The 16504-nt window shown below is 45.0% G+C and overlaps 1 protein-coding gene and 1 pseudogene across 2 annotated transcripts in view; one reads left to right on the top strand and one right to left on the bottom strand.

Annotated features, from left to right (window-relative positions):
* Positions 1-8831: 8831 nt before the first annotated feature.
* Positions 8832-9943, bottom strand: LOC101640895 (annotated as a pseudogene).
* Positions 9944-13946: 4003 nt separating this feature from the next.
* Positions 13947-16504, top strand: part of METTL5 (methyltransferase 5, N6-adenosine) — a 17678-nt gene continuing 15120 nt past the window's right edge. The window contains exon 1 of one of the 2 annotated variants that reach the window (XM_045298613.1): positions 13947-14263. In XM_045298613.1, coding sequence (XP_045154548.1) covers positions 14155-14263 — 109 coding nt within the window. In that variant the 5' untranslated portion in view covers positions 13947-14154. The remainder of the gene's footprint in view (positions 14264-16504) is intronic. The other variant, XM_004703755.2, reaches the window with a different exon arrangement.

Genomic DNA, 16504 nt, shown 5'->3' on the forward strand with positions numbered 1-16504 from the left:
CTCCTACAGTCGGCATCATTGCCTCTGTTTTGTGAGGTGGAGGACTTTGTGGACTGGTGTTGGGTTAATGGCTTAATGTTGGACTTGTGGGCTTGAGCAGCATTGGGTTGGGATGTTTTTGTGATGCACACTTTCTTTACATAAAACTCTCTCTTATACATGAGTCGCTGTGGATTTGTTTCTCCAAAGTACCCAGACTAATACACACACATTGGTACAGATAGGAACTCTTGGTACATGGAATTCAGGACAGACAAAACCCTCAGGAACAGTAATGGGAGTAGCAATATCATGAGGGTAGGGTAGGGTGGGGACGGGGTGGGAGTGGGGGAACCCATCACAAGGTTGGACGTATAACCCACCTCTAGGGGGACAAATAACAGAAATGCGGGTGAAGGGAGACAGCAGACTGTATAAGACACGAAATAACAAAATATATCATTGATCAAAAATTCACGAGAGTGGGAGGGTGGGGGAGGGAGGGAAAAAAGAGGAGCTGATACCAAGGACTCAAATAGAAAGAATATGTTTCGGAAATGTTGATGGCAACATATGAACAAGTGTGTTTAATACAATTGAATGATGGATTGTTATAAGATTTGTAAGAGCTCCCAATAAAAAGATTAATTTTAAAAAAAACAGGAAGGCATTCGACCTTTCAAGTGAAAACTGAAACACTGAAATACTTGTCTGTGCCGCCAGGAATTTGGCTGTTTTTCTAAAACTTCATACATTTCTGAGGAGATGGGTGATATTATTGTAAATGTGATTTTCTAATTTTGAATCCTGAAGTGCACCTGAGGATTTGCATAATTCAGAATCACTATTTCCCAAATGATCGATACATGATTGTGGGAAACAGAAGGATTTCTCCCAAGTTGTCTCCCCCAAATATATGCCAAACTTAGCTGCTTGCTAATCACTATACACTTGGAGGTCATCAGAAGTAGGTCAGGGGTTATTCTCCCTAAGAGCTATCAGCAATCTACAGCAAGCAGTCACCACTGTTTATCCCACAACAAGTAGGGCCCACTCCCTTCTGATAAGGACAGTAGTTGTCTGTTGCCTTGTTGGAGACCTCAGAGAGGTCAAGCCCACCCAAGGGTGGCCAAGGTTAGGCCACCATCATGAATCTAGGGTCCGCCCTTCTTGTCATTTGTATACCTCTAGTCTAGTTCCACCCCTTCCTATCATGTGTACACCCCTAGCTCATCCCCTTCCTGTCGCACTTATGCCTATTGTACTACCCCTTCCTGTGACATGTGGTGACCTGTAATCATGTCCCCCTAAGTAGATAAAACCCTTGGTTAGCAATAAACAGGGGCCTCCAACCTCCTGCCTGGTCCTCAAACACCCTGCCGGGTCCCTGCCCCTCCTCTCCTCAGCCCACGCTGTGCACAGACCTGGCTGGTAAGATCATGGCCATCCAGGAGATGAGCATGCTATACCATGAAATGTGTCTGACTCCATTATTTCAATCTCTCTTCTGTCTTTCTTGCTCTCTATGAATCTATATCTATATCTATATCTCAACCATACAATTGTGCATATCAAACCTGTGATTAGTGGTAGGGGGCTGGCATCCCTTCCAACCACACATGATGTTATAGAATTATGTAGGATTAAAAAAAAATCTATTCAACTTTTTAGACTAGCTAAGGGGCCTCCGTATTTCTTTTCTAAAATAAACTCACTTTTTCTGTTAAAAAAAAATCTATTCAAATTTCAAGGTAAACCAATGGATTGTCATGTAACAGCATGAAAAATTCATTTATGTGGTTTAGGATTTCACAATATAGCTAATCCTCAAGAAATGGTCACTTCTCAATGTATAGTACCATATGGAAGAAGAATAGCCACAACTATCAAGTAAAGTTGACCCCCAACTCATGGCAACCCTATGAGCTATGGAATTGTCCAGTGATATCCAGATACATGGCTGTCATTGCCTGGTTTTCCGATGCAAACCTTCATATCTTTCTTCCTAGAAGTTGGGAAGTGCTGCCGAGCAACACGAAAGCCTCCACACAGACACCCAAACCAGACGTGCCAAAGGCGCACTGGTTGGGAATGGAATCCAAGTGCCCTGCACATGAAACAAGAATTCCACCACTGAACCACAACACCCAGAGCCACAACAAATAGGCTACAAAAACATTCCTCTTGATTCCAAACAAAGATCTGTGTGAGACTTGATTTTCTTCAAATATTTCAACCAAAACAACAAATCACAACAAACTGAATGCAGAAGCTGTTATTAGAATCCAACTATCATCCACTGAGACAGATAATTTAAAGATATCTGAAAAATGTCAAAGAATGCTACTCTTTAGTGTTAAATGAATTCATAAGTTTTTTTTTCAAGTATCACAATGTTTATTGATAGATACAAGTATATAAAATCAGGGCATGAACATGACTTGATAAATTAAGTAGACTTAATTTCAATACTATAATAAGAAGGACCAATTAAAATTCTCACCATCTGTTTCACACCCACAAAAACCACTTCAAGGGCATTAACGATCTCTCAAAACTGATCAGTTTTGTGCAAGTAAACCATGTTTCTTTTTAAAAGACTTGTCTACATGCCCAGGCTCAAGGATATTAAAATCTAGCACATAAAGCCCTAATAAGTATTTTTTCATTTCTAATCGTAGAGATCTCAAAAGATTCACTTCATAAGAAACAACAGCACTCGGAGGTCCTTCATGACTTTAAAGCGTGTAACACTGTCCTGAGACCTAAGCGTTGAGAACAGCAGGGTTAACGTATAAGTAATCAGACTGCTTTTGTAATAAACATTTTGAGGTATCATTTTTATTACACATTTTTAAGCTATAATTTACAGAGAGAAAATGTTACCCTTTTTAGGTACAAAAAAGCCCCTGCTGCCATCTCATGGGGTCCAGGTGCTAGCAGCGCCCTAGGACGGAGTAGCACTACTCCCTGGGGCTCCTGCGACTGCTCATCTTGATGGCAGCAGACAGCCCCAGGCTTCTCGGGAGGAGCAGCTGGTGGACTAAGCCAGCTCTTGAACCAAGGTGCCAAGATTCCTTTTTCAGTTGTATGAACTTTGACAAAAGCATAAACATGTAACTCCAGTCCCAGTCTACTGCTCCCCCCACCTCCCTCATAGTTAAGCAGCCCTCAGCCCAGGTTTCTGGCAACCTCTCTGTCTTCTCAGACAGTTCTGCTTTTCAGAATGTCATATTATGAAATGGTCCAGTATTTGCCTTTTTGAACGGCTCCTTTTACTTAACATAATGCTTTTGATATTCTCTCACATTGCTGCATGGGTCTGTAGTCCATTTTCCTGTTGTTGCTGCTGAATAGTATTCCATTATCTGTATGGCTTTACCACAACGTATTCCTTCATCACTTGATGGACATCCTATTTACTGTTTCTGGAAATTATTGATAAAGCTGTTATAAACAGTCATCTACAGGGCATCATGTGGACAGAGGTCTTTCTTTATAAGATGACTGAGTCATTTGATAAGTATGTTTAATTATGTAAGAAACTGACCAACTGTTTTCCTAAGAGGCCGAATCACTCTGCATCTCTACAAGCAATAAGTAAGAATTCAATGTGTGTGTAAGTGTGTAAGTGCTCCATACATTCCCCAGCAGTAGGTATCATCAGTGTGTTAGGCTGGGTTCTCAAGATAAACAAAACCACTGACATTCATACATGTATAAGAAAGGGCTTTATAGCAAGAAATAATTTTTTATCAAAAAGCATCCCAACACAGTTCAACTAAGGTCCGTGGGATGCCAGCTGAAGCCCTCTTTGGACTCACGTAGCTGCAGGCTGATGATGCCCAAGGTGAAGCAGGAAGCATGCAGATTACAGGCCAGTGGGTGCAGTCACGTCGGTCCCTAGGACCATGGCTCCCAGGGGCTGCAGGCCACATGAGCTGCCAACCCTAGAGCCAGATGCACAGCCCAAGCAAACAGGAACAAAGAGGGGCAAGAGAGAGAGAGAGTTCTCATTGTCTTACAATAGGCCCACATCCCCAAGGAAGCATCTCCAGGCTATGGCTTGATTGACAGTTAGGACTCTACCCCTATCTCCACACAGGTACCATCAAGTGGACCTAAAATCTAACCATCATCCTCAGTTTCTTCTCTCTTTCTTTTGACCATTCTTTCTGTTTTAGCTATTCTACTAGTGGTTGTTAGTAAACTTTTCAAATATTTATTTAGTTCCCCCAAAACAAGTTTCTAAATGTCTATTGGAAGGGATTATGCAATTTACATCATTCAAAGTTACCATTAACAGTGTATTTGCACAAAATTAACAGCAAATTTTACCAACCAATCAATTAAAGTTTAAGCAAAGAGAAGTCCTCATGATGTGGACAGAGTATTTGCCTACAAGGCTCGTGGTATCCATTTATATCTCTCTTCAACCTCCTTAATCAGTCCCCTGTACATACACACCAAATGATCTTGCCCATATTTGTTAGTGACCTGGCAGAAGAACAGTAACCTTCCGCTAAGTCACCTTAAGCCCTTACGGTCAGTACAGGTGATGTCAACATCTAGGTCGATAGCCACAAAATGTTCTTTTTTAAAATTTTAATCTTTTCGCATTTAAAAAATCATTTTATTGGGGGCTCTTACAGCTCTTATAACATTCCATACATCAATTATATCGAGCATATTTGTACATATATTGCCATCATTTCCAAAACATTTTCTACTTGAGCCCTTGGTATAAGCTCTTTTCCCCCCTCCCTCCCCCATGCCCCCACCCTTGTGAATCCTTGATCAATTATATCTTGTTATTATTTCATATCGTACACTGTCCCATTATCTTCCTTCACCCACATTTCTGTTATTTGTACCCTTTTGGGGGGCTATATAGCCAACCCTGTGACAGGTTCTCCCTTTCTCCCCCTTCCCACTCCCTAACCATCCCCCTACCCTCATGATATCGCTACTCCCACTCCTGTTCCTGAGGGGTTTCTCTCTCCTGCATTCCATGTGTCAAGAGCTCTGAGCTGTGCCAATGTGTGTTCTCCGGTCTAGCCGGGTTTCTAAGGTAGAACTAGGTCATGGTGGTGGGGCGGAGGAAGCATTCAGGAACTAGAGGAATGATGTGTGTTTCGTCGGTGTTATATATTTTTGCATTTTTTGTTCTTAGAGGCCGGACTATAATTTATTAAAATATCATCATCTATTAAAAGCCTTGGTCCCTTTTTCTGTTTTCAGGCTCATTGCAGAGGTCATGGACACGTGTGGTAGACAGATGACTGCTGTCTGCTCCGGTTTCACTGCAGTCGGCCGTGACGTCACGCGTAGCACTGTCAACATCGAGTCCACTCGGACTCATAGCAACCCTGAGGACAGATGAACTGCCCTTTGGGTTTCCAAGAGTGCAAACCCTTACAGGAGTAAAAAGCCTCATCTTTCTCCTCAGAGCCCCTACTGGTTTTGAACTGCTGGCCTTGTGGTTAGCAGCCCAACAAATAACCCACTACGTCACTCTCTAGACCGATGCTTAATCTAAACTTTATTTTTTTCTTTAACCTATTTATTAAGATATTTCTGTAGATGACCAGTTTTAGGACTAGAAATAAATAACTTTTAGCAAATTTACAGAAATGTACAAACATCACCAAGATCCGGTTTTAGAATATTCCTATCACCCCAGAATGATCTCTCAGAGTCTTTCATAATCACTCACCACGCCCACATCCAATCCCAGACATTAACAACAAATCTAAAACTCAATATTCCATAATTTGACCTTAAGTTCTATGGTTACAAATCTCTCACTTCTAGATTCATTTTTCCTATCGAACCTGGGATTAACATCCCTAAGCTTCTAGGCCTAGATTCTATTATTTCTCTGAATCTCAGGCCCTTCCTTTTCATTTCTTCCTCATCCAACCCAGAATTTCTAGATCCACCATTGCAGCCAGCCTCTCGCCAATGCTATCCATAACCTTGGTCCTTGTGGTCCAGTGTATCCTCTGTCAAAACTGCAACCTTTCCTCCTGACACTATTAGACCTTTCTTGCTCTTGCATTAATGTTTCAGGGCAAACACATGCTCGAAGCGCTTTGTAGAATGGTGCTTTAAACGTGCTCCCCTGGAGTACATGTTCGCTACCTGAAGAAGGACATTATAAAATCCCCAGTTCACTTGGAACAAGAGCAGAAGAGTCAGAACCAGGGGGATATGGAGGCTAAATCGCCTCTGTGAACAAGTACCTCCTTTATAGGAGACCAACGAACCGGATGGTGCCCTACTCCCCCTCTCCTTTGCTGGGAAGCTCTCCCCTCAAGTCGTCTTTTAGCTAAATAGCAGGGTAGCCCGGAAAGCAATGAGAATCACTCTTGGGTTCTGTGGTTCTTTTTTTTTGGTCCCCCTTCCAGTTCCTTTTTTAGTATTATTTTTGTTTTTCAGAGTTCGGTTTGTTTTGTTTTGTGTTTTGATGGTGCGGGATTTTTTTTTTTTATACTTTTATTGGGAGCTCTTACAGATAGAACATTTCATAGTTCAATCACGTCAAGCAGTATTGACCAATTGCTGGCACAGTCACTTTCAAAACATTTCCTTTCTTCTTGAACTCCTTGGTAACAGCTCCCCTTTATTCTCTCCCTTCCCCCCACCCCTAGGCACCCTTCTTTTTTGGCCACACCTTAATCCATCCAATATATCCATGTATGTACAGTCTGGTGTTTGCTCCACTCGAGCGTGGGTTTGCAGTCATCGATGCTATCAGCTGTTCCTCGGTTTGTTTCACTGAACATGTTACAAAAGAGGGGTTAGTCACAAAGAGCAGAGCCCATGTCATCATCAGACCCCTTTCTTGGCTTCCACGTCCCTCTCCTCCGGGGCAGCAGGGTGGAGGGAGCAGCTGCTCTGGCTGGTGCGGCAGGCCCCCCGCCCCCACAGTCCTGATGAGCCTCCCCATGGATGTTGACCTTGGCCATGGCCTTGGAGAACAGGCTGGGCCGGAGGGCTCCGCGTTGACGGCGGCTGCCTGCACGAGGGCATTTCTCTTGTGCTTTGTTAGGGTCGCCTCCTCTTCACGCAGGAGGAGGGCTGAGCAGATGCAGGATGAGCTGAGCGCCTCAGCTTTCTGGCCAGAACAGACCGCCTGAGTGACAGCTGAGGAAAGGCCTTTTTATTTTTAAAACAATATTTTGTTGTGTTTGAGGTGAAAGTTTACACACAAATTAGGGTGCTATTTAACGATTTCAATACAAAACGTCCCATGACAGTGGTTAACATTTTCCCATTGTTCAGCAGTCTCTTTCATATTTCCTTTCTGTTGGTTCTGTTTCCATTGATCTGGCTCCCCGTCTCCTCCTTGCATTCCCATGTTTGCTTTTGGGAAAGTTTTGACTATATGTATATATTTGGGTAAGTTTTGACTAGATAGATAAGATACTTCACTGGCTCTGCCAGTGACTCCAGCCTAGGATACATAAGGTCACATGAAAACTTGTACATAAATGCTCCTAAGCACCATTATTCATAATAGCCCCAAAGTGGAAACAATTCAAATGCTTATGAACTGATGAATGGATAAACAAAATGTAGTGTGTCAACATAAAGGAATATGTGCAGGCATAAAAAGGAATAAAGTACTGACACAGGCTTCCACACAGATGGACCTTGAAGAAATTATGCTACCTGACATAACTTAGACACAAAAGGTCATGGTGTGTCAATCCATTTAATGAAATATGTGTAATAGGCAAACCCATAGAGACAAAAAGCAGACTGCTGATGGCCAGGAGATACGGGGCGGAGACATGCTAGGAAGGACCAGCTTCTTTCCAGAATTAAATAGGGCTGGTTATGGAAATAGAGGCCGGTGGTGCAGTGCTTAATGTGCTTGGCTGCTAACTGTAAGCTCAAACCCACCAGCAGCTCTGCAGGGAACATGTGCTTCTGTAAGGGCTACAGCCTTGGAAACTCTAGGGGACTGTTTCACTCTGTGCTAAAGGAGTGCTGTGCGTCCAAGTTGATTCCCTGGCAGTGGGATTGGTTTGGTTTTGCTTTGGTGATGAAGATGGTCCGCAATTAGGTCATAAGGATGGTTGTTAGACTTTTACGTTTCACAACTGTTGTGTCTTTAAGCTTTTTATAGCGAACCAGATGAAGGTTTACAGAGCACATCATCATCAATTTTACATTCAACAACTTAAACACATTGTGTTTCAACTCATCCCTTTCAACCTCCTCAATGTCTCAGTGCTTGTCCACTTTTCCCTGTGTTTCCTGTTTCCATCCCTCCTTTGTTCCACACCCTTCATGCTCAGGTAAATGCTGTGGATTATTCTAACAAGGGGTGACTGCGGTCTCAGACCTGAAGGATGGCTAAGGGCCAGAGTCTTGAAGGCTGCACCAGTCTCTTTCCCACTCGTGAGCCTGTTCTCTTCCGTGACTGAGTTTTGATTCCCCTTTTCTTCCCGCTCTATCCAGGACCTGCCAAGGTGGCTCTTTTCAGAACCGTTGAAGAGTGGTGGTGGAGCATCAGCTAGTCCTTCTGGTCTCAGCGTTGTGGAGACTGACATTTGGGTGGTCCCTGAGTCCACTGGACTACTGACGTGGTTTTCTTCCCAGTGTATAGTTCCCAACCCAGAGCAGCAAAAGGTCCATGGAAGATCAGCTTAACCTGGGTGAAGGGCAGGCATCACAAGAGCAAGAAAAGTAGAGACACAAAAACAGGGCACATTTCCAGAGTAGAGACATATTTAATAAAATAAGGTCACTAAAAAAGAGGAAGTTATGTTCAACCATTGCCTGTGCTGGCTGGGCTCCTCTCAGGGACCTTAGAAGTCCTCACAGGGGCCATAGATCTCTCAGGGCAACCGCTGCACAAAGACCAGCGGCAAGCCTCGCTTGTGCAGGAGCTCGGGTTTGAGAGTGGTGCTTTCAGAGCAGAAATGAATAAGGGCATGGCGACAGTTCTGCAGCTCATCGTCATGGACCCACTCGCAGTTTCCCCACTCCTGGACCTGGCAGTCCTCCCAGTGCAACACCATCAGGCCCAGGTCAATGCAGCCCAAGGTCAGTACCGTGCACTCGAGCTGGGCCACCACAAACCCCATCCCTTGGAGGATTCACATGTTGTAAGATGTCAGGTGGCTGGCAAGTGCTTCCCGAGTCTTGGCTGGTATGCTGGATGCTGGTGGAGGCACCGATCTCCGCACCACATCTCGTCTCTGCCCACTCGATAATGGGATCCCACGCAGTCTTCTGAAATTCCACTCGTGTCTCTGGCTCCTCCACCCTATAGCAGATGGTGTCGGCATCTAGAAACTTCAGAGCTGCCCACAGCAGCTGGTTCTTGCTTTACTGACTTGGGTTGTCCAAAGGACTATTGTATACGGGAGTCTGGTGCACGGTGCAGGATTTCATGGTACCCTGCTGTGGGGTGGCCACTCAGTGGCCACTACTGTGGCCAGAACCGCTCTGGGGAGAGTAAAGAGCGTGGCTTAGCAGGCTTTCTGTTTTTTGTGATCCAGGTTTATCTCAAAGCCACCTTCACCCTGGGCAAAACTGCGTCCTTTCTGATGGGTGTGGGCATAGGCCCACACCGTCAATGATGCTCCCTTGGGGTTGGTTCACGAGAAGGTACCCCTTGCCTCCCTGTCTGTAACTGGAGGCAGCCAGCACATTGTGCCCATGGGCCTTTGAGGAAGCTGGGAGTGTATCCTGACTGTAGCATACACCACAAGAGTTATTAGGAAACTTCTAGAGCCGTCAGCAACCATGGGCTCTGCCAGCTTTCTCATGACCTACATTTTGATTTTTTTTCTTTTATATATAATTTATTTTTGAGAATATATACAACCAAACATACTTTATGTTCATCCACCCTCTCCTTTTTTCCCTTCCTAACAATCTAAGAGGTGTCCATGACCCAGGCTACGGCCAATCCTTTTACCTGGGTACTGAATGTTCCATCCATGGTGGGGAGTGGGGCTGAAGGAGTTTCCCCTCTTCCCAAATTTACTCTAGCTAATCATTAACCATCCTCACACCTCTTTTCATAATCACATTTCTTAAATGTTCCCACTATTCTTCCGCTTTTTACTTTATTTCACAATCTACCACAACTTGCTTCTACCCTTCCTCTATTGCCAACACCCACCCCCAAATCAAGAAAAAACAATAACAACTCTCTTAAACACTGCAAGACACGGACAAAGCTAGAAAACATTATGCTCAGCAATCTCAGTCAATCTTACAGCGATAAGCATTTAATAACACCGTTGTTATAAGGGGAAAAAGAATCATGGTTTATACATCGATAGACAAGCCTTGATGGATGGGCAGGAGAGGGGAAGGAGGTTATTCAGGAGGGGGGAGGACAGGAGAGGATAGAAAAAGAACTACATCTATGAAGAGTTTAACAGAGTGTTGCTGATGAGTTCATTTCTTGAGAGTGGATGTGAAAATATATATAGTGTGTATAGTATATTTTTAACACCCCCCCCTCAAATCCTTCCAAATTCCATATCCCTCAAATCTAAATGGTTGTTTGAGTGGCTTTAAAAAAAAAAAAAGAGGAAAAGTAAAATTGAAATTGACTTGGGAGTCTTTAGTGAGAAACAAGTTTATTCAAACAAACCAAAAAATCCCAAACCACTGCCATCAAATTGATCCTGACTCATAGTGACCCTATACATAGGGTTTCCAAGACTATAAAGATGAGACAGAGAGTCTCATCTTTTTCCTACTGAGTGGCTGGTGATTTGACCCACCCAACCTTACAATTAACAGCCTAATGCTAAACCCACAGTGCAACCAGTGTCTGGCACCACTAACTGCAATAAACTGACCTCCTCTGACTTCCCTAATGCCACCAGGCAGGGGTCAGATATGCCTTCTATCTTTATCTATCTGACACTAACCATTCCTCCCACAGTACTCTGCCTTCTATGTAGGGTTCACCAATTCACTGCAGTGGCCACACAGAACTCACAAATAATACTCACGAGTATGGGGTTTATTAGGGAAGTTAAATAGGGCTACCACAGTCGGTATCAGGAAACAGTAAGGATAGTCATTTGTCCACAGCTATACTTCTCCTCAGCCAGCAGCTAAGCCTCTCTCCAGACCTCAGCCTCTCGCCCATGTGATCCCTTGGTTTCTGCTTCTGTGTTCCTGGAAGCCAGCCTTTCTGTCACTCTGTCACAGTCCTATTACACCCCAGCCCAGTCCAGATCAAGTCCATAAATCTGATATTAGCTCATATGTCTGATATTAGTCCACAAACTCCTGTTCAGACTCATGCAGTCTATGCAATGATGCTGAATGCAGGAAGATCACAGGCTGGTGGCTGGAAAGTCTTGTGGATCCAGTGGCAGTAGAACCATCTCAGTGCTGGCAGGGGTCTTCACGTGGCTCCTCCAGCTCTCTGATGTGGCTCCCCAACAGGAAGGTGAAGCAGAGAGAGAGACTCCTCACAGGTCTCAGTAAGTCTCTGCATGGCTTGTCAACAGGAAGGTGAAGGCAGAGAGAGAGAGAAGGAGAGAAAGAGAGAGAGAGGTTCCCAGAATCCTCCTGAGAAGGCCAGGCCCACAAGGAGGCATCATCAGGCTGTGACGTGGTTGACAAGCCGGACTCCACCCCTTCATTCTTTTTCCCCCTACTTCATTCTTAATACCCTTAAGTTGGCGTGATATTATTTAACTAGCACAGTCTCTCCTGATAATATGCCCAAAGTACCTGAGATGAAGTCTTACCATCCTCAGGTCTAAAGAGCATTCGGCTTGTACTTCCTTCAAGACATATGTTTGTTCTTCTGGAAGTCCATGGCACTTTTAATATTCTTCCCCAATGCCAGTATTCAAATGCATCAATTGCTCTGCAGCCTTCCTCAGTCTTGTCCAACTTTCACATGCATACCAGGGGATGTGATCGAAAATACCATGGCTTTGGTCAAACACACATCAGTCTCTCACGACATCTTTGCTTTCTAAGACTTTGAAGAAAGCTTGTGTAGCAGGTTTACTCGATGCAAAGTATGCTTTGATCTCTTGACTGCTGCTTCCATGGTGTCCATTGTGGATCCAAGTAAATGAAATCCTTGACAATGTCAATCTTTTCTTTATCATGATGTTGTCTTGGTCCAGTTGTGAAGAGTTTGGTTTTCTTAGGATTGAGGTGCTGCTAGATTCCTTAAGTGGGAAATACCTCGATTCTTGGCTTTGCATGAGAAAGAATTTCACACAGAAGCCTACTTTGTGATCCAAGTGAGTTTTTATAAAGGATAGAAGTTTCAGGTTTTACAGTTAACTGAACACAGGACTGCACCCTTACACGTGGTGACGGGAGAGGGAGAGGGGAAGGGGAGAGTGGAGAGGGGCGAGAGAGAAGGAGAGACCGCAGCACTGCTGAGCGGAAGGCAGAGGAGCAGCGGGAAAAGAGGGTGATGGTCTCCAGGTTCCGGTTTTTCGGGCCTTCTGCTGGGAGGCATGGTTGATAGTACTGGTTGACCCCATTGGCTGAATTAATCCCACCTGCCCTAGGTTGGGCCAATCCAGGTGTACCACCCACCTAGGTGTACCGCCCCCCCTTGGCTCAGGGCATAAATTGGTGCATGCCCTTTAACCTTTATCAGCTTCCAACGTCCTGTAGGGGGCCCCTAAGCATAGAGAGGAACAACTCCCTATCTTGCTACCCAATAGTGCCATCCAGACTTAGGGCTGCAGTCTTTGATTTTCATCAACAAGTACTTCACGTGTTCCTGGCTTTCAGCAAGCAAGTTTGTGTCATCTGCCTATTATAGGTTGCTAATAATACTTCCCCCAATCCTGATGCGTCCTCCTTCTTCATATAGTCCATTTTGTTGGATTGTTTACTCAGCATACACTTTCATAAAGTCTTAAACAGGACAAAGACAAACATTAATCATCCAGGTGAGGGAGACCATGAGCATAAGGTTATAACGATGTTCACAAGATTCACAGTCATGTGGCTGCTTATATAGAAAACAAAGGAAATGTTCACCAAATCTTGTCAGCCGACCAATTCATCAGTTGCAGGTGAGACTACAGAAGCAAGAGAGGGACCACGCTGCAGATTAGAAAAGTGTCTAGGAAAAAAAAAAAAAAGAAAAGTGTCTAGGATTGGTTCTGAAGCCCTCCAACCATCTTGGTCTCAGCATGACTCAAAACCACGCGATCCTGGTACTCCAATTTCCCCCACGGGCCTGCCGTTACTGAGGGTGAGATTGTCCCGCCCTGGGCTCTCCAGGAAATGCTACCTACACACCTTGAAGACCTACTTTTTACATTTCTGTGGAAGATCAGCGAGAAATCAAAGGATGCTGAATGTTTGTGGAAACTCAAAATGGATTTGGGGTTCCCACTGTAAACCAAAACCTTCCAAAAACCCCACGCTCAGACTTTAATGGAACAGCATTCTTCCCACGGCCTACCTTCAAATTCTTTGGGTTTCTCTGACATCACCAATCCTGGGAGAGTTGAGGTAAGTGATACAGGTGACCTACAAAGGAGGAGGAGGGTGAAGTTAAACTCAAGTAGGGCATGCAAATAGCAATGGAGGCAGAGGAGAGGGGAAATAGCTACTTTGGGGAGGAGATTTGGCAGGTGGAAAGGTCACAATGGGCAGTAACACAAAGTGACAGAACACAAGGGGTTTTGTCCTCGCTTTCACGCTTTCCCCCATTACTGTCGCCGCCCCTGTCCCTCTCATTCTTTGACAGAAAAAGCTAGAGGATGAATAGCCTCAAGAGGGGCAGCTAAGGATACTCCGGGACTGGGATCAGGGCAGGTGGGGAGGATGAGGCGTCTGAATAGCCAGCGGAACAAGAGAAGCTACACCGAGGTTGCAGCCCGGAGAGGGATGCTAGGCAGTGGATCGTTACGCGCATGCGTAGAGGCGCTTCCGGTCCCAGCAGCGGAGCCTGCTGCATCCGGAAGTGTAGGAGACGGCGCTAGGACCTAGTCTCAGTGCGGGCCCTCGCCCTCGCCCTCGCCCGTCGCCTGGGGACCTGAGAGCGCGCGAGCTACCTGGGGGGCGAATCTGGGAGGCGGGTCCGGGGCTTGTCTCCGACGCAGACCAGACTCCTCCTCCTGCCACTGGCCACCGGGGGGGAAGGCGGGCATCACCGAGTCTGGTGAGCCCTGCCGCCGCACGCTTTAAGAAAAAATGAAGAAATTAAGGCTTAAGGAACTAGAGAGTCGCCTGCAACAAGTGGATGGATTTGAAAAACCCAAACTTCTTCTGGAACAGTATCCGACCAGGCCGCACATTGCAGGTAGGGTGGCTGCAGACCCGAGCGCTTCCTTCCTGTGCTAGTCCTGGCTGCTCACTGCATGATGAGAGGCAGCCAATTTTGGGATCCCAAGAATGGGAAGAGAATTCTGCCTCCAAGATCGCGTTAGAGGAGCCTTCCCTGACACTTCAGCTTAAAGACACGTGTCTCCGTATCCTTTCCAATCCTCAGCTAGTTCAGTTTCTTTATAAAACCCCTGAAGGCAAGGAATGTGTTGGTTTTGCTCACACCTGAGTGTCCAGTTGCTATGAGTCGATTCCGACTTGATGGCAGTGGGTTTTGGAGAAGAGGGCTTAAACCAGAAGGCTGGCAGTTGGAGTCTACCCAGAGATGGCTCCTCCGTATCCTCGCGTTTCGGAAAAATGAACCTTCGAAAATTATACGAGGATGTCTACTTTGATACACGTGGGGTTGCCCAGAATTGAAATGGCAGCAGCTGTTTGGGGTGTTTGTTTGTTTGTTTGTTTAAGAAGAGTCCTTGGCAGCAGTTAGGGACTCAGTAAATATTTGCTAAGTAAGGATCAACTTCATAAAGCAAAGAATTAATTACCTGTGCAAGGATGCCTTTGCTGTACTCTGCCCTGGAAATGAATGCCAGAGTTGGTTACCAGAGGGGGTGGGTTTAACACAGTAGATACCCGTCAATTTTAGTAAGTTACCTGGGAATCATTGTTGCTTGGTGTTGAGGGATTGATAGAAGGAATGCACGAGAGAACCGAAGAAAAGCCATATTCAGTAACTATTACCAAAGTGGTCGGGAGCCATCGGAAAATTCATCTGCTGGGCACTTGCAGTGAGCGACGCATTCCAGCTCCAACTTGGTTCTGTTTCTAAGCTAACAAAGTCTTAGAAAATGTATACATACCTGAACAGGTAGGACTTCAAACAGATGCATACGGCCAGGGAAAGATTCTGAAGCCCCGTGGATAAACTTAGCAAGTATCAGTTAATGAAGTCACAAGAGATGGATATTTTTTACTTTTCAGACTTAAAATTTCCAGTGAACATCCTGGTATATCTGTTACTTGAGAGACTGTCTTGTGTGAGAGCTGGAAGGAGTGCTACTCCTGAACGCTTTCCTTGCTTCTCCGCCCTTAGTTAATACCGTAATACTCTTACTGTGGAGGATGGCTTCCATCTATTGTGCCTGTACCGTAAATTACTAAAGGACGTTAAGCATTAGGCCTTTCATAAAACAAGCCAAACTCACTGCCCTCAAGTCGATTTTGACCCTAAGGGTAGACATTTCCTTTCTTTTTTTCATCATTTCATTGGGGGGACTCTTACAAATCTTCAAACAGTCCATCATTCCGTTGTATTAAGCAAACTTATACATATGTTGCCATCAACATTTCCAAAACAGTTTCTTTCTACTTGAGCCCTTGGTATCAGCTCCTTTTTCCCCCTCCCTCCTCCACCTCCCCATGCTCGTGAACCCTTGATCAATTATATAGTATGTTGTTATTTCATGTCTTACACCAACCCTTGTCTCCCTTCACCCACATTTCTGTTATTTGTCCCCCTGGGGGGTGGGCTATATATCCAAACTTGTGATGGGTTCCCCCTTTTTGCACCTACCCCCTACCCCCACCATCCCCTACCCTCATAAGATCGCTACTCCCACTACTGTTCCTGAGGGTTTTATCTGTCCTGAATTCCATGTCAAGAGTTCTTAACTGTACCAATGTGGGTTCTCCGGTCTAGCTTGATCTGTAAGGTAGACCTAGGTCATGGTAGTGGGGGGAGGAAGCATTCAGGAACTAGAGGAATGATGTGTGTTGTGTTGGTGCACCCTGGTTGAATTGTCCCTTCCTTATATCCCTTATGTGTGTGTGTGTGTGTGGGGGGGTGTTCAATTGTCTACAGATGGGCTTTGGGTCTCCACTCCAATCCCCCTCTTTCACCTCTATATAATTGTTTGTTTTGTATCTTTTGATACCTGATACTTGCTTCTGTCAATACCTCATGATCACACAGGCTGGTGTGCTTCTTCCATGTGGGCTTTGTTGCTTTCCTACTATATGGCTACTTGTTTAACTTCAAGCCTTTAAGAACCCAGACACTATATCTTTAGATAGCCGGGCACCATTCATTTTCTTCACTACGTTTGCTTATGCTCCCATTTTGTTTTCAGTGATCTTGTCAGGAAGGTGAGTATCAAAGAGTGCCAGGTTATTAGAACAAAGTGTTTTTGTGTTTAGGGAGGCCTTGAGTAGAGGCCCA

Source organism: Echinops telfairi, unplaced genomic scaffold (assembly GCF_000313985.2).
Source record: "Echinops telfairi isolate 266 unplaced genomic scaffold, ASM31398v2 ScPeMD7_4;HRSCAF=17, whole genome shotgun sequence".
In the NCBI taxonomy this organism is placed as follows: domain Eukaryota; kingdom Metazoa; phylum Chordata; class Mammalia; order Afrosoricida; family Tenrecidae; genus Echinops; species Echinops telfairi.